Source organism: Cylas formicarius, unplaced genomic scaffold, assembly GCF_029955315.1.
Source record: "Cylas formicarius isolate icCylForm1 unplaced genomic scaffold, icCylForm1.1 PGA_scaffold_2__14_contigs__length_35257938, whole genome shotgun sequence".
Classification (NCBI taxonomy): Eukaryota; Metazoa; Arthropoda; class Insecta; order Coleoptera; family Brentidae; genus Cylas; species Cylas formicarius.
Window position 1 is genome coordinate 23,660,900 of NW_026844319.1, and position 21,225 is coordinate 23,682,124.

At 35.2% G+C, this 21,225-nt stretch overlaps 4 protein-coding genes across 4 annotated transcripts; all 4 read right to left on the minus strand.

Moving 5' to 3' along the window:
• Positions 1-2,383: 2,383 nt before the first annotated feature.
• On the minus strand, positions 2,384-16,248 carry LOC132698664 (uncharacterized). The gene is made up of 11 exons (XM_060664857.1): positions 16,158-16,248; positions 12,565-12,727; positions 12,308-12,508; positions 10,500-10,809; positions 10,325-10,376; positions 7,754-7,850; positions 6,256-6,456; positions 5,820-6,110; positions 4,342-4,482; positions 4,080-4,280; positions 2,384-2,767 (listed from the first exon to the last, which is right to left on the minus strand). Exons 1-11 carry the CDS (start codon positions 16,175-16,177, stop codon positions 2,459-2,461), a joined length of 1,986 nt encoding a protein of 661 aa, XP_060520840.1. The 5' UTR covers positions 16,178-16,248; the 3' UTR covers positions 2,384-2,458.
• LOC132697760 (glutathione S-transferase 1-like) lies at positions 5,702-7,925 on the minus strand. The gene is made up of 3 exons (XM_060663375.1): positions 7,754-7,925; positions 6,256-6,456; positions 5,702-6,110 (listed from the first exon to the last, which is right to left on the minus strand). Exons 1-3 carry the CDS (start codon positions 7,892-7,894, stop codon positions 5,796-5,798), a joined length of 657 nt encoding a protein of 218 aa, XP_060519358.1. The 5' UTR covers positions 7,895-7,925; the 3' UTR covers positions 5,702-5,795.
• LOC132698666 (glutathione S-transferase 1-like) lies at positions 16,229-17,006 on the minus strand. Its single transcript, XM_060664859.1, has 2 exons — positions 16,986-17,006; positions 16,229-16,540 (listed from the first exon to the last, which is right to left on the minus strand). Exons 1-2 carry the CDS (start codon positions 17,004-17,006, stop codon positions 16,229-16,231), a joined length of 333 nt encoding a protein of 110 aa, XP_060520842.1.
• A 1,621-nt stretch (positions 17,007-18,627) lies between these two features.
• On the minus strand, positions 18,628-19,276 carry LOC132697761 (glutathione S-transferase 1-like). The gene is made up of 2 exons (XM_060663376.1): positions 19,108-19,276; positions 18,628-19,054 (listed from the first exon to the last, which is right to left on the minus strand). The coding sequence occupies exons 1-2, from the start codon at positions 19,246-19,248 to the stop codon at positions 18,776-18,778; spliced, it is 420 nt and encodes a 139-aa protein (XP_060519359.1). The 5' UTR covers positions 19,249-19,276; the 3' UTR covers positions 18,628-18,775.
• Positions 19,277-21,225: the final 1,949 nt, after the last annotated feature.

Below are 21,225 nucleotides of genomic sequence, written 5' to 3' on the forward strand. Positions count from 1 at the left end.
TGAACCGCGATAACGAATTTATTCTATTAGAAAAGTCGGCGTTGCAATGGTTTTTTTTTTGGTGTATGTTTACGTATAACATTTATTTATTTACTCCCGCATAACCTTTTAGCGCAACCAATAGTTTACAGCAGTTGGTTTAAGTTTGAAAGGATTCGCATTCATCCAATTCGGTCCAGACCTGCAGCGTACAGGGATTTTGAACAATTACGACGTTCATTAAAAGAACGTACGCTTTGGTTTTCAATGGTTTTCAATGGTTCGTTTGCTGTTAATACCGACAGTAAAATAAACAGAAACGGAGTTCGGCTATCCTTAGATTAAACGGACTATTATCTAATTTTTATTATGATTAACTAATTCCGCATAATTTCAGATTTGACGGGCGTGTGCAAAAAGAAGTTATGTAAAAATGAAACTGTTGTACTTGCTTGGATAGAAAGGTCCATGATAAATTTTAAAATAAGCAAAAAAGTGTATGAAACATTGTTACATTCTTTATTACTATAAAGAACAAAATGCAATTTGTTCAAAATAAGGGTTGTGGATATACGAGGTGCGTTCAAAAGGTAAGGTAACTTTTAAGTTTTATTAAAAAAATAATGTTGCTCCCTTCAAAGTAATTCCCCCTAGATATAATACCCTTGTGCAAACGTTTTTTCCAATCCTCGAAGTTCTTCCAGCGATTTTTTCTTTATTTCTTCAATCGTTCCAAACCTCCTTCCTTTCAGGGAATTCTTGAGTTTTGGGAACAGGAAAAAGTTGACATATGCGGTGAATATGTTGGCTGAGACATGATTGTAGTTTTGTTTTTGGCCAAAAAGTTAGATACAAACAACGTCAGTCAGCGGGTGCATTATCATGATGCAAAATCCATGAATTGTTTTCCCACAATTCCGGACGTTTTCTACGTATTGCTTCTCGCAAACGGCTCATAACTTCAAGGTAATACTCTATATTGGCCGTACAAGCTTGTGGTAAAAACTCTTGATGTACTACGCCACGATAATCAAAGAAAACAATAAGGTCGTACTTGACATGCCTTTTTGGTCTGGCGATTCTGGGTTCTCCCATTAGAACGACTGGGCTTTGGTTTCGATGAGCACTGTATTCCTTTGTTACACAAAATTGTATGCAAATCCTTTGTTCCTTTTTTTTTTGGACAGCAGAAAATCGCCGAACACACAAAACACCTCTAACGCTTCTGTCTCACAAAAAAAGTAAAGGTGCAAACTGATTGAAACATATGTGAAATATTAGAGATCGAATGTACGCAGCAAGTCACCTTACTTTTTGAATACACCTTGTATATTTAATCTCGGGTATGTACTGCCGGTGGAGGTGCAAAAAACGCACATAACCTCAAACCCAAAAATCCCTTGCAGAGGGCCCCCGTGTTTTCCGAGTGTATTCCGCCCCAAGAAAGCCTCCGTAGCTTGTATGGTGTGCTCCGCCCCCTAAAAATCCTACCTAGTGTAGCGCCCTATTTGCCCCGTTGCTTGTCGTGTTCTCCCGGTGCTGCTAGGTGTCGTGCGTGCGCTCTCGCCAAGATTCCTACCGCCACGTCATCTCGAGGCACCGGCAGATGGCGGTGACGCGTTTTCGCGGTGTGGGGGGATCGGGAGGATAATTAAATAAACTTGAATTTTAATATGTCTTTTTTATCAAATTGGTCTGGAAGCGTCGATGGGGTCTTCTTCTTCTTCTTCTCTCGACCATCCTGTTGTTTCTGTTGCTGACGTTCTTGTTCCCATTCCTTCAATCCTGTTAAATATGAAGTACACTCCTCGCTGTCCCACTCTGTACCCCATTCGGGTACTCATGCTGCTGATGATGTTTCTGTTGCCGTTGTCCCACTTAGTCGACCACCCGAGTGGGTACTCCGGTTGCTGGGGCTGTCGTACCGGGAATTCTACACTCGGTACTCTTTGTGAGATCTAAATATGTGGCGCCCTAAGCGGTGCGCCAATATTATGTGCGACTTGTCAAACGGACAAACCGCGATTTTTTCTAGAACAAACAAGAAACAAAATATGTATAGGTCGCGTTTTCTATAAAACACATTTTAAAACGAAACTTTCAGTAAGTGACGGCGTAGGGTTATCACACGCATACCAAAATCCACATTCCTATTCCGTGTCATGTAAAAGATATTAAAAACACTATATACTTCAATTTAATTCGATAATTATGCAACTTAAAAAAAGTGGATTATCATATAAAAACCCTAGCACGGACAAGCACCGAGGCAAACAGGGCGTTACACAAGGCGTATTGTTAGGGGGCGGGGCGGTATAATTTTTAATCTATTATATTTTTAAATTGGTTGTTATCTAAAAAAAGTCGTAGACTTACTCTAAGACATCTTTATCTTTATCTAGTCTACGTAGTGGATCGGAATTCCAGTTCCAAGCGAATGTATGTATTAAAAATACAGAACCTAGTGGTATTTATTTATTTATTGAGACGTTACAACGTCGAGACCTTTTTTCATATAAAAAATGCCCTTGACGCCTGCTTGGTAAAATTCCTTGTCTTTCATCTGCCGTAGCCAAGCGTCGAGTTTGGGAAACCGTTGGCTACCGATCGGTAAAACTAATTCGGCCATGGTTACCGTGGATAAAACACTAACATCACCGATCGTCACCGAATCGCCAGTCATAAACTGCGACTTTTCTAAAATCCTTTCCAGGATCTCGTAGACTTCTTCCAACTTTTCTAGCCTCGCGGGTTCGATGCTTTTCGCTCCATCATAAAACAACGGCCTCTGTGTTAGTTAAACAATAAATAAATACGGGCGATTCATCATGAATCTATCCAACTGGAATGGTTCTGGTAATTCAGTGACTATTGTGATGCAAATTTGATTTGGAGATATGTAATAATAGCGGTTGTTTCCTTTATCAAGTTAAAACTAATGACAAATAACTGTAATACAGCTCTGAGATTTTTGGGGATAGATTATTTGTTAACTTCCTATGATTTCAATCGTGCACCCTTTAGACTAAATGGTTGTGATACGTTTTGACTATTTTTGACCGTAATAATTCTTGTGTATACAGACCTACCTACTAATAATTTTATGCTGATGTGATTTAATAAATAAAATCTGCTTTCGCGACTCATATTTTTTTCGCGAATCATAAGTTTTCTCCGAATAAACATGTCGGGTACAGATAACTGGCCAAAGATAAAAAAATTTAATGTTCTAAGGAAATTATAAATTACCAAAGACAAGAAAACAAATTGACTGCGGTAATGATGTTCTCAAGTTCGAGTCAACATTAATTTTTAATAAAATAAATTGTAGATTTTCAGTTTAGCCTTGTTGTAGGCTTTTTTTTATTTCAGCTGCAAAAAAGCTGCAATTCGGACTTTAGATCTCTTTTAAATCAAACATCGCTTGCGTTTGAGAGCGTTTTGGTAGTTACGTATATTGTAAGTGCATTTATTGTTAAATTTATTTGATTGGTCTCATAATGCCCGTGTGGACGAAGCACAAATAACGTTTTAAGAATAATAATTTTTGAGACCTTGACTTGTGGTTGTGTCGGAATCTCTACACTTTTTTAAGGATTTTTTTGTTTTGAGAAAATATTGACTTAAAACTTATTAACTATCTGTCGGGAGCCATGTTGACTGCTGAATGCGGCAAGGTCATTGGTTCAGACTGGAACGTCTCAAAATTATATTTCGTAGTTGCTTCATAAGATCCTGTATTATCTCTCTAGTAGGAATATGAATTTAGTTATCACAAAAAAAACCTTTTTTTGGAGAAATTTTAAGTATTGTTTAAAATGTACATATTGAGGTAAATGCATGTATATTTTTTTATGATATTTAAAATGATACTCCTGAGAAAGTGTACACCGCTATGTGCGGATCAATAAACTTTTAAAACGTTTTAAAAACTTAAATATTTTCAATTTTTTGATGATGATGATTTCAGTAAGAATTATATCACCTCCAACAAGAGAAATACTATCACTCTATTACTAGCCATCTTTTTCTATTGTAAAATTTTCCTCACTTCTCAATCACGCCGTTGCCATTCCAGTTCGATAGAGGTCATTGCTCACCACAGCGTCGCTGAAATGGCGGAAAACGGTACCGCAGTCGAAGTTGAGGATTTGATTAATTCGAGTCCTGCGCTCCAATTCCTTCGGGTACCAAATACCCGACTCGTCATACTTTTCAGCCACATAACACAAGATGGCGTGACTATCCCACACCACGTAGCCGTCGTCGTCTAAAGTCGGCACCGTGTGAGCGGGATTTAACTGCAACAAAAAATAATCTCTCTTTGAATGTGGAACAACCTCGTCCCAATGGAAAAAGTACCTGACGAAAAGACTCGGACAAGTACTCCTTTTTTTCGAAGTTTATTTCGCGTAGTTCGAGTTCCAAGTTCAAAGCCTTGGCCGCCATGAGCACGGCGTTTACCGGAGGACTGCCAAGTACCATGAACAATTTAAGAACCATCTTTGCTTAAAGGATTTTATGCAGCGACTGTTTAAACGTGGACATCGACACCGTTTGTTTGCGCCGTCACGTTATCGGCCATTGGGCAGGTCCGGAGCCTCCAATTTTTAATAAATCCAGTCAAAGCAAAAGTCAACGCTGCTCTATGCAAATTACTAAAAAAAACAGCGATTTTTATGCCAAAAGTGGATTAGTTAATGGCGATCTTTTACGAGTCATTTGTCAAAAGCTTAATTATGCTTAGACATTTGATATGCACAAATATTAAGAATTAGGGTGGTTTGCAGGCGCAGCATTAATTTTTAAGTCAAGTTAGACCAGCCACTTCGGAAGTTTCCATTGCTTTAGTTACAGGTTGGGAGCGATCAAATGTTTTCCGTAGATTTAAAACATTGACGCATGCATGTGTTCTGTATTCGTCACGTCACTAGGTAAATGTATTCGTGATATTAATAAACTTCAGGCACTCAACTCAAACTAGTAACGTAATTAGTTAGCAAAACTCAAAGACGGCCGATAACAGTTTGTTAATTTAACGGAATATGCCCAAAATATGCGAGTTAAGTGATTGGAGATCGCTGTTTAGAAATAAAATGGCATAAGATCATTTCTTCCCATAATAAAATGTCATTAATTTAACGATTTTTCAGGTATATTATGTGATATAGGTAGCTTGATATATTGCGTCAACAACAAAATTTATATTTGTATTAAGTAGGCTTTATTTTCCAGTGTCGAAAATCTTAAAATAATTAAGTCAAGTTATTCCATCATTTTTGATTCGCTTGACATCTTTATTAATTATCTTCTTTGGCTGGATGCTTTTCTTTTATAGACAAAATAGAATATTATGCGACGAGTTCGATAAGCACTACTTTAGTCACGAGATTGATAAACGAGCATATGAAGAAGTTTATCAACGTATTGTATATTGTATTTTTTCTGTAACCACTAATTTTTTGGTCAGTTTTTTGCAAAACAGCGCTAGTACATTCACTGAGTGTCAAACCCGTTACTAAATTATCAGAATCGCCCGAAGTGGCGTACGACAGTGTGTAACGAAGTCTTAAAATAACTTTTTGATCAGTAATTGGGATTTTAGAGAAGGAACTAGAAAAATTATATTACTTATCATAGTTTACCCGCCTAGCAATATAGACGGTAGTTTTGACACTCAAATTAGACGCAAAAATTAACTAGGTAATAAATAAAAATTCAATAACATGCTAACGGTACATTTAATACTTAAAGCAAACAACATAACAAATTAACCTCAAATTCATAGAATTCAAATCCGTCCGTCGTCGTTTCCATCAACAGCCACAACAGCAGCGCACTTTCAACAACGCTCTCAGTTGATTGAGTCCGTTTTCGTTTTCCATGTAGCATGAAAGGGTTTCCGCATTCTCGATCCACTGTGTCAGCTTGGGAAATTTCGTACAATCTATGGGCACCACCACGTTCAACGACGTGATGGACGGTATCAGGCTCAGGTCGGCAATCGATAGTTTCTCTCCCGCTATCCATCTATTGCGTCTGAGGAATTTTTCCATTAGCCCGTAAGTCTCTAGGATAGATTCCCGGTGTTTATTGATGTCGATTTCGGCGTTCCCGTACAACATGGGGTTCTAAATAAAACATTAATTCCATTACGATCGCCACCTACAGAGTTGCAATAAGTAGTCACGGAAGTTAGAAGTTATAGAAGAATAGTAGAGCCTTTTTTATATTGGTTGTCGGTTCATGAGGATATATTCCCGTTTGTCAGCTTACCAATATCGATCTGGTAAAATGAGAGATCACGCCAGTATCAAAATGGAGTCGCTGATCGATCAACGCTCTTTGCATGATGTCGCGGCTGTAGAGGGAGTCATCTTGCGCGTATTTGCCGACAAGGAAAGCTATAATGGCGTGGCTATCCCAGATCACGAAGCCGTTGTCTTCTAGGGTTGGTACAGTATGTTGCGGATTGATCTATAAGGTATAAGAATTTCAATTCAATTTCAAAACCTCGACTCAATTAAGTGGTCCTACTCAACCGGATAATCGAATGCGGAAGTCCGATAAAGGAATGTTTTTCATATACATCAAAACAGTATTAAAAGTTACATCTTAACATACATAAGTAGGTTTTAATTCATAGGTACCTACTTCTGATAAAATACAATCTGCTGGTCTAATTTTTGATATTTTTTAAAATAATCTTTTAGACATCCGATTGTTAAAAAAAAATAAACTCGATAAATCTAAGTTATTTCTTATCTTATAAGATTTTAGCAAAACCTTGAATAGAGTCTCAATTTCATCCTATTTTTATATATTTATATATTAATTTACGCGTCGCATATACCAGATTTTTTCCTGTGTTTTAATATTTTCTCTCCGTATATTCTTTCTTTCTTTTATAGCACGTTGTGTTTGCCTATTTACGTGCGATGTTTTATTCTACTACAACGGTTACATATTCATACGTGTATATATCATTTGTTTTTGTTTATTACTATATGTAAATTGTTTTTGATTGGAAGTTTTGTTAATTTGAAATGTGATGGAATAAACGTCTACTGTACAGCTTGTCCGAAAATTAGGAGCACATATTTGTGATTCGAGAAAGAGGGTGCTGAAGGTGTAAGAACACAAACTAATTTCTACCATATCTTTGAACACACACATATTTTTAGATCATCAAAAGTCATTTACTCATATTAAAGGATTTTTTTTTAATTTTTTTCTTTTTCTTAAAATACCAATATAAAATATGTTAAATCACTAGAGGTCAGTGGAAATCGTACAAAAATAACCAATAAAGGTTATTCATGGAAAACTAAAAGATACCCCTGGATACATAAACAAACAAGGGATAAAATCTTATAAATTAAAAAAGACTCTCCCTACATTGATTTATTTCATTATTATTACGTTGTTTTTATTAAGCTTTTCAAATTGCTACTTGTCTGGTTGAATTGTTGAATGTTTTTCTCTATAAAAAATGCAGTTTTCATTATTGTTCAATTAATATCACATATAATAATACCAATTAACACACCACGTTTTAATCTTATTTTACGCCGAACGAGGTTATCACTGGACAGATTACGGGTGCCTAAGTACCGTGAGATTATAACTCGTCTGGCGGTGTTTATCATTTCTTTGGCACAAACTTCGTATGACCTTTGTTTGTCATTTGTTTTACCATTTCGGAGTTGTAAGAGCTTTAATTTAAAACCTGAGCAGCGGAGACTTAGTGTCAGCGGCAAATTAAAACGTTTACCTTAAGGAAAGAAGGTGACAATTGCTCGTTCTTGCACAGGTCTACCTTCTTGATTTTGAGGGTGACGCCGAGCACCCTCGCGGTAAGCAGCACGGCCCTGCATGAAGGGCTTATTTCAGACATGTATAGCGTGGGGGCCATCGTTATACGATATGAATGAACAGTAAGGCGATCGGATTGCAACTGAGTGTCGCACCGCGTTACTCCTAAATAAATGGCAGATATGAGCAATCTCTTAAGTTATCAGAAAGACGCGATTTACAAAGTAAACAAAACAAATCTTGGACTATATCGACTCCCTGTTGTATATTATGATGACACGCAGATTTGGTTTAGTTTCTACAATGGCACAAGTTGACTAGTGTTTTTTTTTTGACAGACCAAATATTCACTCCATGCTGCACGAAATATCGTGGACAAAAAACAAGGTTTTTCAAAACTTTCACTTCTGGGACGTGTTAATTATTATTACTGTTATTATAAAAAATCATCTCACGCTACCCCAAAAGAATCAATAGTATATATACCGGAAAATCGAGTCTGCGAGACTAATCCATCAATGATTTCCTTAAACATCAAAAAAGCGCTAAAAGTTACATCTTACTTTACATAAGTACGTATCAGTTCGTAGGCATCTACTTCTGATAAAATCTGCTGCTCCAATTTTTTACATTTTTAATAACAATCTTTGTGATATCTGAATATAAAAAAATAACCTCAATAAACCTAATTTGTTTCTTATCTAAATGATTTTTTCTCCTCCCTTCTGTAAAATACGTAATTATAGACCGGGCCGCGGAAAGTCTCATTTTCCCACGTTAGTTTCGTTTACCGCACGGGTTTGGAAGTAATCGGATGTTTTCGGAAATATTACCGCATGGCTTGAATTTTGACGTTTGTCAATTCTGACGGTCACGTCCGTGAATGTATTCGTGTTGCTTTTGCAAAAATGTACACAAAAACTAACGTCATAGAAAAAGTATAGTATGCAACACGCTCGGTAAACTTTTTGAGTCACTCGTTTATTAAGCACTCGCTCCACTCGTTCCAAAAAAACTCGTGACTCAAATGCAGTTTATTACACTTGTTGCGTAACATACTATTAACAAGTCAAATTGTCCTCCTACTTTTTTAATACGCGTAGCTACTAACTTTTTTCGTTTGTTTTAAATATTTTTCTTCATTCGGGTTTGCACAATTTTCCTTTTCCTTCTGATTATTCTTTTTTCGTTTTATCGCACATTATATTTCCCTCTTTACGTGCTACTTTTTTTCCTTCTTCAAATTTTCGGTGATACGTACATATATAAAATTTGTTTTGGTAATTATTATACTTTATTTTATGAAAATTGTATTTTTTTGAAATTTTGTTCATTTGTGAAGGGTGTCCCGAAATTAGTAGTGATTCTGCGGTTTCATATATATTTCCTGAAATGCATTTTTACTCAGATAATTTGATTTTTGTCAATATTATAATCTAATTTTAAATTCTCAAATACATATGAAATATTTAAATTATATCAGCGAAAATTACAGTAAGTATAGTGTAGCAATTGATATATTTTATATTCCAATTATAGAAGCTCCTCATTTTATACAGGGTGGTCAAAAAATTATCCTAATCTAATAAGAACCTTTCAATTTAAATGTAACACCATATTTTTTTACCTCCTAATGAATGGTGTTAGGGTGTCCTATAGGTTCGCGTTTTCGCTGAATACCCGAAATTATGGTGTTTGGTGTATTCTAATTCAAATTTTATTATATCTTGTTACTTATGGACTTTGAAAATGTAAATAATTTATTAAGACTGCTTTGTCTGATTTCGCTATAAGGGTATTATTTATTATAATGTAAAAGTCCTCATTATAAACAGACTTAACACCAATAGTTGTTTGCAATACGCTTCCAATCATAACAGATAAAATGAAAATGCGTATTAGAGACCCTTTTAACACTGCAATCCTTCAAATGTTGTCCTGAGTTACAAATAGTTTTGAGATAAAAATATGTAAATGTTCGGATGTATTGCAAATACAGGTTTTTCTTAATTTTTGTTTCACCTTTTTTCAAATTTTGTTAATTTTTTTAAAAATCTTGTACATAGAACCTGTAGTTTGCGAGGTATATATGACAGCGTTTTTTTTTTACTTTTTTAAAAAGCGTCTAATAATATGGCGCCTAGCGCGCTGAAAAAATGCGGATCCAGAGCTCAGTGCGTTCTTTTCATACAAATTTCTTAATATTTGAAATCCGAAACAGCGAATAGTGCCAATCTATATTTATCATACTATTTAAATTATATCGATAATAAAAAAAAACTTATTAAGCAACTATGAAAAAATTTTCGAGGACCAATGACCTTGCGGCATTCAACAACCAACATGGACTTTGACAGATAGTCAATAAGCTTGAATATGGCATTTTTATGGCCTAGATCTCGTCAAATGTAGTGGCAAAATAAGTTAAGTGTGTGGATATCGCTGGATAGGGCAAAGCGCAGGTTAGTGGGTGAAATGCAGAAGCGTGCTACAAAAATATCATAGCCACTTGAAGTGGATTAACGTTTACCTTAGTAGGGCCACCCTATTATCAATAGATATGTGCTTATTGCTGACGGAACCTACAAAATCATAACACCGCTTTTCCGCTACGTGACCTATGATTGCGACGCTCGTCGCTCGTTTGTTTCGGTCCCGAGAAATTACGCCCCTTTAAGAAAACTATTAATCTTTATTGATCAGTTACAGTGCGAATGTATTTTTAGCATTAGCGCCAAAAACTTCTAGGCCTGGTGTGTTGACTTTTATGAAAGGCAGCTTCTCAGCGCTCTCCAACCACCTAACCACATTCGGGAACAGGGCTGCGTCGACCGGTACGACTGTGTTAAGCGACGTGATAGTCGCTAACAAGCATATGTCGGCAATGGTGACCGAGTCGCCAGTCAACCAAGGTTGATTGTCCAGAAATTTGTTTAGGAAATCGTAAACATCCAATATGAGTCGCTTTTGAATGTCAGTTAGACCGGGAGGCTGGCCGTACAACTTGATCGCCCTCTGGAATTAAAATCGGTTACTTTTTCATATGGCTGCTCCGTGTATAGGGTGGGCCGTTAATCTTGATACATTACCCTATCTCAGAAACTATAGGAGATGGAGCCAAAAATTAAATACAAAAGTTAATTGTGGTATTACAGACCTTCAATTTATTTTCATGTTGTATGTACAGGGTGTTCCATTTCTCGTGGGCGAGTATCAACTTTCTTATTTTAAATTGTAGAAATATTTTAACCGATTTTGACACTTTTAATTTTTTATGCGAAAAATGGCGTTTGCTAGATATAAAATATCTGTTGTAGACAGAGGAGTCGAATAACGAATTTCATAAGACATTTCGATGCATATTAATACAGAGCACACAGATTAAAAATGAAATTAAAGAAACTGCCAAAAAACTTTTTTTTAAGGGAAATTACCTATTTTTATTATTTATTATTTTAAGGCAATTTTATTTAATGCCTAATATTTTTACTTGTTGAAATATTTCCTTTTAAACATTTGTATATCACAAATAATATGCCGTTGCCATATAAGTTCAGTTAGTGCATGGTGGCTATGACGGCGTTTGAACAAAACAAGTGCTAGAACGCTGCCTTCTTGGACGCGTGTTTTGTTGTTGATTACTGTCATAATTAAAATATTTTTTAAAACATTATTGATTTATTTATTTATCGTTTATAAATTTTATAAAAATTGATACGTTAAAAAGATAGATATAGAACCATAAAAACCGGCTCTTAGAGATTATATAACAAAATTTCCATTCAGGAGACGCCCAGAAACAAAGATTTTCTACAGGATTTGCCAACACTTTAGAACATATGGAACCTTGAAGAAAGAAAAAATAGCCGTCATCATATTTTGAAAAATGAACAGCAACTTAATATTTTGTTGCACTTTACAGACACCCCTGAAGATTCAACCCGAAATGTGTCTTTAGATCTAGATGTCAAATAAACAACTGGAAGTCCTACAAACTCTGTCCAGTGTAGAAAGTAGAGCACAGAAGTCAAGAAATTAGCACCTATTAAAATGCACACCATAGAAAATTGATTGGGGAGGAGCCCCGACTTAACTCCCCTAGATTTTTTCTATGGGGTAACAGTTAACCGTGAACTGCTTATACAAATACGTAGTTTCAATTTGAAAAAAAAATGTGTTGAAGTTTCTACTGAAATCCGTTATTCGAGTCCTTTCCCTTCAACAAAACTTATTCAAGTGAAACAATAAATGCTTCCGAATAAAAAATTAACAATGTCAAAAACGGTTAGACTAAGGTATAGGACATTATACATAAAATTTGTCTAGAATTTTATACAGAATTCAAAAATGAAGTATATGTCAGATGTTCCATTTAAAATAGGAAAGTTGATACTCGCCCACGAGAAATGAAACACACTGTATATACAAAATTAAAACGGCGCACCCTATAGAAAGATTCACTCATTTATTCATCCATCCAATCATCTATACCCAGTGCAGGAATAGAACTTGCCACAGGGTCCCGTAGCGCTGGGAAAGCGTAGCCCGTATCGAAATGCAGCCTGGAGTCGATCAGAGCCTTTTTGGCCAGATCTTTGGGATATAAGGAATCGTCCTTGGCGTATTTGCCAACCAAGTACGCCGCTATCGCGTGACTATCCCACAAAATAACTCCGTCGTCATCTAATGTGGGTATTGTATGTTGAGGATTGATCTAAAATAGCCCAGAAGTAATAAAAAAAGATGGCAACAACTTGATTGTACCTATACCTTTAAAAACTCCGGCTTCAGATGGTCTAATTTGACCAGATTCACTTCCTTGAAGTCCAACTTTAACCCTAAAGCCTCGGCGGTCATCAATACCGCCCTAACCGCGCAGCTAGTGTTGATGCCGTACAAAACGATAGGCATTTTGGAGGAAAATAGTCTCAATCTTAAAAACGATCGATAAAATATAAATTTAATTACCACATCGTAGCACTTGGAGATAACTTGAATTTCATTTAGTTAGTGAAGTGGGACAGAAGGTACCGGATGGATCGGTTTGGGTTGCCGCGGACGAAACCATAAAACAAGTTTCATGCCTTATAACACAATCTTAAAATATTTAGTTAAAACGCTAATTGAAAATAACGTGTACTTTGTGTTTCTTCAATGACGTCAGAAGACAGTAAATACAATTGGGAAAAGATGAGTGAGTATTAAATATTTGACTTTAGGTTGATGGTCGTTGTCAGTCAGTCATTATGGAAGCTATCCGTGCTAAATAAGTCTGATGATGGATGTATAAATAACGAGTGATTCAATAAGAGTTTCCACATTACAATCTGAAATATTTTTAAAACGCCACTGTATTTGCTTACTATCATATGAGATTTCTAACCTCAAAACATAAACAAAATTAGGCATGGAGCAATATACGACTGACAACGTGTAAAAATGTGCAAGCCTATTATGAACATCAAGATCAAGAAAAATGCATTTCGGGCTGTACGTGAATTTTTCGGCGCGCAAAATCGACCTTCTGAGAGGACAATTTGGAATGTGGTTCAAAAATTTGGGCAAACAAAATATTGCCATTGTTCGCGAAAGTGTAGCCGCAGATCCAAACATCGATTCTTCATCGATCGCAGCAAGTGGGCCTTACATATTCAACCACACAGCGAATTTTAACAAAAGACTTGCATCTACACCCATATAAAGTCCAAATAACTCAGGAGTTGAAGCTTCGCGATCATCAACAGCGCGGCAGGTTTGCAGAATGGATACGAGAACAAGGCATTCATTTTTCAACGAAAATCATCTTTAGCGATGAGGCACATTTTCACGTTAGTGGCTTTGTAAACAAACACAATGCCCGTATTTGGGATTAGAAAATCCAAGAGAGATTGTTCAAAAAGCAGTGCATCCTCAAAAAGTGACTGTTTGGTGCGCATTTTGGTGCGGAGGAATAGTTTCCCCTTTTTCGAGGATAATGCGGAGAACGCTGTTACGGTTAATGGTGTTCGCTATCGAAACATTATATCTGATTTTTTCTGGGGCTTGTGTTTGTGTTTGTGAAGATTTGTGGTTCCAACAGGATGGAGCCACTTGTCATACATCCACAGCAACGATGCAATTGCTGCGGGGCAAGTTTCCTGGTCGAATTTTCTTACGTAACGGCGATATCAATTGGCCGCCGCGATCATGTGATCTTACTCACCTAGATTTTTTTTTTGGGTTATCTAAAAATCAGAATGTATAGAAATAAACCAAATACTATTCGAGAGCTGAAACAGGAGATTAGACGCGAAATAGCCCGCATAGAAACTAAATGGTGTCAAAAAGTGATAGGAAATTTCAATAAACGAATTACGTCATCCCACATAAGTCGCGGGGGTCATTTGAATTACATCATCTTTCATACCTAATTGTAATACACGTATCTAAAATGGCAAATAAAAATGTTTGTATATTATATAAAAATATATATATAAAAATATTATATAAAATATATTATATAAAGATGAATTCGAAATTTATCTATACGCCAATCACACGCGACAAATCCCCCATCTTATATGTTATTCTCAAAAAATCAATCAAAGACCACCTTCGCCAGACCTCTATTATCTCTAACCGACGACATATACTCATTATTATTAATATTATGAACTGTTGAGCGGTTGGCAACACATTAATATCAAAAAATTAAAACGTGTGTGTTACGCAATCCGTCCATTAAAAATTATTTTCGGTGTCCCACAAATAACACCGTTTATCAGATTAAAAATAATCTTTAACACTCGTGTTTAATACAGTACTCGTGCAGATAAATATACCGGGCGATTGCCTACCAAAAATATTTTAGTATATATATATATATATATATATATATATATATATATATATATATATATATATATATATATATATATATATATATATATATATATATATATATATATATATATATATATAGAAAAATTTTGACATTTGTTTATAGATTTGAATATTATAGGATTTTTTGATTTATTTGGCTGACCGGATTCTCTGGTGGTACCCTATCAGGGAGTCTGAACACAGAACGCGGATATTAAACTGGTTAACTTTGCAGATGATCCTAAAAAATTACGTGTCTTGGGCATTGAGGGATGGTTCGGTTCAAATAAACTTATATTAAATGCGGATAAGACTGAAATCATTATATTTACTCTTAACTTTTAGGCGGACTCCGTTAGACTCCTGGGAGTACATCTTGATAATATTTGAACAACATATAGATGATTTGTCAAGGAAATTAGCCTCAGCTATCTATTGTCTGAGAAATTCAAAATCTGTAATCGAACAACATGTGGTTTTGGTGGCCTATCATAGCTACAAGCAAGCCAAGTGTTTGCACTCTAGATTGATGCCAGACCATCGTTTATATGTTAATATGTAGTGTTTATTTAAAAAGTAACATTCTATAACACCATTTTCATCATAGACGACGCAAAAATAATATCAACATCAATTTTTAAAATTGAAGAAATCATATATTTTCATCAACTATTGTGGTAAAACATCTTTCAACAAACTACCTGATGTTATTAGAAATCTTGAAATAAAAACTCATTGCAAAAACTTGTCTATTAAAAAAGGCCTTCGATTCTATACTAGACTTTTTGATTATAAACATCGCCTACTTGAATAATACACTGGAGTTAAATTATAGCTGATTTCCTACCAATGTAATGTAATGTAATGTCGTCATTAAGTCAGGGTCAGTCTAGGTAGAATTGTATTGTGACGACTGTATAAAATCAAATTAAAGTACCTATTTAAAACAATAATTTTGTCACTAACTAAGCAAAACTTGGCGTTAACATCTGTTGTTAATAATATAAATGAATATAAGTATTTTCGGAGGAATTTCCTATATATTTGCAGATTTAATTTTGATATACAAAAATATAAATAATAAATCTAATTAGTTAACAATTTTTGTGGTGTTTGGTTAGTGACAAATGCCACAAGAACAACATCTTACTGTAAAATACATTTTATAATATTTAAATTTTAATATGGGAAGCGGGTATTTGTTGGATAATCGTTATTTATGTTTCTTGTGTGAAATCTATCAACCGAGCAATTAGTTTTGTATTTAAATTTGGAGCGGGTAGGTTTCGATTAATGTTCAAGACTCAAAAGAATCCATAAAGGTACGCGAATGCTATTTTTTAAAGAAATATCAACCTAAACCAAACAACGCAAAGACGAAACTCATTTGAAAGCATTCCAACAATTCGAAATTTTACTTCCCAAGTAAATAAACCTTATTCTCGATACGTCGAAAATGAATGCGATGCTCGAGGTTTACCTCAACTGAAGCCCCGCCCTACCTCATCGTCTGTTGGTCCATATTGCAAATAATCAGGCCCTTTTAAGAAAACTATCAATTTTTATTGACCAGTTACACAGTCAATATATTTTTCGCATTCGCGCTGAAAGCCTCTAGTCCCGGTTTGTTGACTTTCAGGAAAGGCAGCTCCTCGGCGCCCTCCAACCACCTAACCACATTCGGAAACTGAGCTGCGTCGACGGGTATGACGGAGTTGAGCGACGTGGTGGTCGCTAGCAAACTTATATCGGCAATTGTGACTGAATCGCCGGCCAACCAAACGCGATTATCTAGGAATTTGTTCAGGAAATCATAGACGTCGGCTATAAACTTTTTTTGCAGGTCAGTGAGTCCCCGAGGCTGACCGTGATACTTGATCGCCCTCTGGAAAGAAAATCCGTTGATTTTTCAAATGGTTCTCGACATTGGTAGAGGTCTATATTTTAAACAGGCCCTAACAATGTATATAATAATAATAGTCTTTATTGAGATATTTTAAATTATTGCACAAGATTTAAACAAAATCGCTTAATACAAACGAAGTAAAATATTAATTTGTTTAGAACAGTAAACAATAAATGGACCAAATTTTCAAAATATTTATTATAATTGTTATCAACCTTTAATATAGCTAAAGCAGCGTTTAAATTTCCAAGAATTTTGCTGGGCAAATCCAGAAAGTTTTCGTTCTTCGAGGAGAATTGTGAATTGCATACCAAAACACTAAACAACCAAAGAATATTTCATAATCTTAAATGCAACAATTGTGAGTAAAAATTGAAACAGGTATATAGTTTTGAGCCATTTCTGAATATTTTTTCTGACATACGATCAAACTTTCTCGAACCATAATGGTTAAGAATGGATTGTATAATGGAATACAGTATATAACTTTAGACAGGATACATGCCTCAGAGAGTTTTTTTCGTACTTTAAAATTCAATATATGAGGTCACTATATCATAATTGACCATTGCTTCATTTGTAAATTTAAGATCTTCATTTTCCAATTGAATTTTAATATGATCACACAAAAAATTATAGCTTCCAGGGGGAGCAAATAGCATAATTTGTGTTTTTTTCCAATTTAGCTAAGATTGTGTTTTTTACTATATTGAAAAAAACTTTTAAGATCGAAACTAAGATTAGCATCGACGTTATCATAATTAGTGAAAACTCCCTATAGCGAAACTCTGTATAAAGTAAAACGAACAAAATTTGTTGTACTATTGGGTCTCCATACAAAGCTTAATCCACTCTGTATAACGAATTTGTCACTCTTTATACCGAAAGAAAAAAATGGCACATCAGGTAACAAAGTAAGGAATGTAGGCCGACTTGTAATTAATAGAGTCTCTTACCTTCTCAGAATTCCTTTCCCTAACAATCTAATTACCGAAAACCTGGTCGTCCTAAGTGATTATCTCGTAATAGACGATTATGTTAATGCCTTTATCGGTATGTATAAAAGCACACCATTATTTCAGTCAGTTCTAATTTAACTTAGTGAATACGGTGAGCATGGCGAGTAAGCGAAAAATTTTATCTCTAGATGATAAAGTTGCTTTAATTCGAGGGATAGAACGCAGAGAAAAGAAAAGTGATGTGGGACGTCGATTTGGAAGTGCAAAGAAAAAATCATTCAGGCTGAAGCGGCAGGCAATTCTAGTAAAAAACTAAGAAAGCTAAAATTTGAAGATTTGGATCGGGCAATGTTGCAGTGGTTTCATCAGCAACGTCTTAAAAATGTACCACTCTCTGGACCTATCGTAAAACTAAAAGCAGAAAAGTTCGCTGAACAGCTTGGCATTATCGATATCAAGGCTTCGGAAGGATAGTTGGGGAAGTTCAAACAGAGACCTGGTACAAATTATTGACAGATAAGTGGCGAAGCCCGTGATGTCGACAGAAACGTCACTAACGATTGGCTGGAGAAGACGTGGCCAAAACTAGCAGAAAAGTACGACGACGACATTTTTAATGTTGAAGAAACTGGTATTTTTTACGAAAGGACGCCGATAAAACTCTTTAATTTAATTTTCTTAAGTACGCATAGTTAGTAGTGTTAGTAGTTACCAATATCAGTGGGAAAGAAAAAAAAGCTAGTCGTGATTGGAAAATCAACTAACCCACGATGTTTTAAGAACATCAAGCATTTGCCGGTCACTTACAAACAAGTCGGTATGGATGACATCATAAATTTTTAAAGAAGAGATACGAAAATGGGATGCAGAATTAAAGAGGAGGAAAATATTACTTCCCTTAGATAACTGCCATACACCCCCAAAATAACAAATGTATTACAGTCGATGGACCAGAGCGTAATACAAAGTCTTAAGGGTCGATACAGGAAAAGCATTTTAATGGAAATGATCTAGTCCGAAGACATATTTTCCATTAATATGCCAGATGTAGTCAACTTTATTAGTAAATCTGGGAAAGAGGTGACAGCAGAAACAATTCAACACTCCTATCGTCATGCAGGACTTATTACCGAGATAAAGCAGTTTCAAGCAACAATTACAACAAGCACGAAAGGGTGAGGAATAGTACCAAGGGGAAGAAGAAGATGAAGAAGTTGATCTGGGACCACCACCAACCATTCAAGAAGTCCTGTATTCAGTTAAGATGCCGATTATTTGAAACATTAATTGTAGTTCTTAAATATTTGAATAAAATGTTCCAAAAAGAACTTGCCACAGGTTCCCGTAATGCTGCGAAAGCGTAGCCCGTGTCAAAATGCAGCCTGGAGTCGATCAGACCCCTTTTGGCCAAGTCCTTCGGATATAACGAGTCGTCCTTCGCGTATTTGCCTACCAAGTACGCCACTATCGCGTGACTATCCCACAAAATGACCCCGTCATCGTCTAACGTAGGTATCGTATGTTGAGGATTAATCTAAAATCACTTCCATACTGAAAAAGATCGGCAACTGAAATAGTTCGCTTTACCTTTAAGTATTCGGGCTTCAGGTGTTCTAATTTGACCAGATTTACTTCTCTGAACTCCAACTTTAACCCCAAAGCCTCGGCGGTCATCAGTACCGCCCTGACCGGGGGGCTGGTGATGGTGCCGTACAAAACGATTGGCATTTTCGGAGAAAATTGTTTCGATCTTAAAAGCTATCGCTAAAATGACCGAGATTATCGCCATTATCTCTCATATAGCACTTGGGAGATAACAGGAATACTTAGCGAAGTTGAACGGAAGGTACAGAACGAATTCGAAACAATAAAACAAGTGATAAAAATGGCATGCCCCATTAGTTGATTAGATATATAAAGTAGATAAATGAAAGGAAAATGAAAAAAAACTGACATCGCTCTTTCAGTAAATCGACGAAAGTGTTTTTTTATATATTTGTACAACTCCTGGATTCCTCCTGCGCCGGGCTTTCAATTAAGTTCTGAAGAAACCAACAGTATGAAACCGCAATATGAATCCAGAAGATAATAGTTAATAGTATTACAGTAGCCTATGGAAGTTTCCTTGAAAAATTGGATTTTATATATTTTTCAAAATATATAATTAAAATGTAGTTAATTTACGAATTAGATAATCTATTTTTATTTATTTCTTCCTTCAGCGATTACACCATTTTACAAATTTATCTTTCTTATTAATAACCTTATGGTACCTTAAACTAAGATATAATAACAAAAAGCAAATAAGAAACTATGGAAAGTAGAAAACTACATATAATTGAAATCAATTTGACAAAATTTGTCTTTGTATTGTATTGATTTACAAAGGAGACCAGCCTATTTAAAGGCATATTCTGAGCATGTCGAGTACAGTACAGTACAGGAGACAAAAGGTGACTTCCTCTTAATTCTCTAGAAGGGACATGAAAATTAAAACTTGGCAGAATACAAGGAGAATCAATAGCGCCGTTCATCATTCGAAAGACAAAACATAATTCTAGAATTTTTCTACATTCCATGAAGCAAAACGACTTCAATGGCCTCCATTTGTAAACTTGTTCTGCACGGCCTCCATTCGGTGTTCATCAATTTGCTAAAGAGGAGACCAGATTGTTGACCTATACTCCAAGATAGGACCGACAAAGTATGACAATGCATCCCAAATTCTCAATATCTCCAAACATACCAGACCCAACATACGGTTAGACCGGCTGTCATCCTTAAAGTGCCGTTCAAAACCCAATGATTCATCCATAAAGATATCTAAATTTTTTATTACTTACACTCTCTTCAACACACATTCATCCATTCTATATGCGCAATCAACAGGATTTTTACGACGAGGGAAAATCGTACAGGCACATTTTACAGTATTTATTATTTATAGTATATATATATATATATATATATATATATATATATATATATATATATATATATATATATATATATATATATATATATATATATATATATATATATATATATATATATATATATATATATATATATATATATATATATTGGGGAGGCTTATACAACAACAGCTTTTATAAGCTCAATATACAGAAATGTATTCTCGAAATTATTTTGGAACAAAAGAAACGATATCCTTCTCACAAGGTGTTTTCGCAAGAAATTTTAAAATTAGATCTATATACATAGTAACTGTCTGTGAATATGTTCATAAGACGAAGGCTTATATTGGTCCCAAAATAAATAATATTTTACCAGAAGACAGAAAAAATATTACTAATTCTAGAAAATATATTGAAGCTTGCAAAACCTTTTTCTGGCAAAACAGTGAAAGATGGCCATCTCTATTTGAATGACCATACTGCACATATTTTTGTTGTAATAGATTTAGATGTTGGGAGTAATACTTACGCACCATTGTACATACTATGCAATGAAATTATATAAAACAGAATCCAATATTTTTTTGTTAAAATTTAATCAATTAACATGGGGCACATACAAATGCTTCTTGCATTTAGGTGCCACTTATTGTGAGATACATGTGATGATATTGTACTTGCTGCTTTTTGTTTGGTTTCATGTAAATACTGTGGGTAAATAAATTACATAAGTTTAATTACATATACAATTATTTGTTGAAATTTCAGCTATTTCTGTTGTGTACTC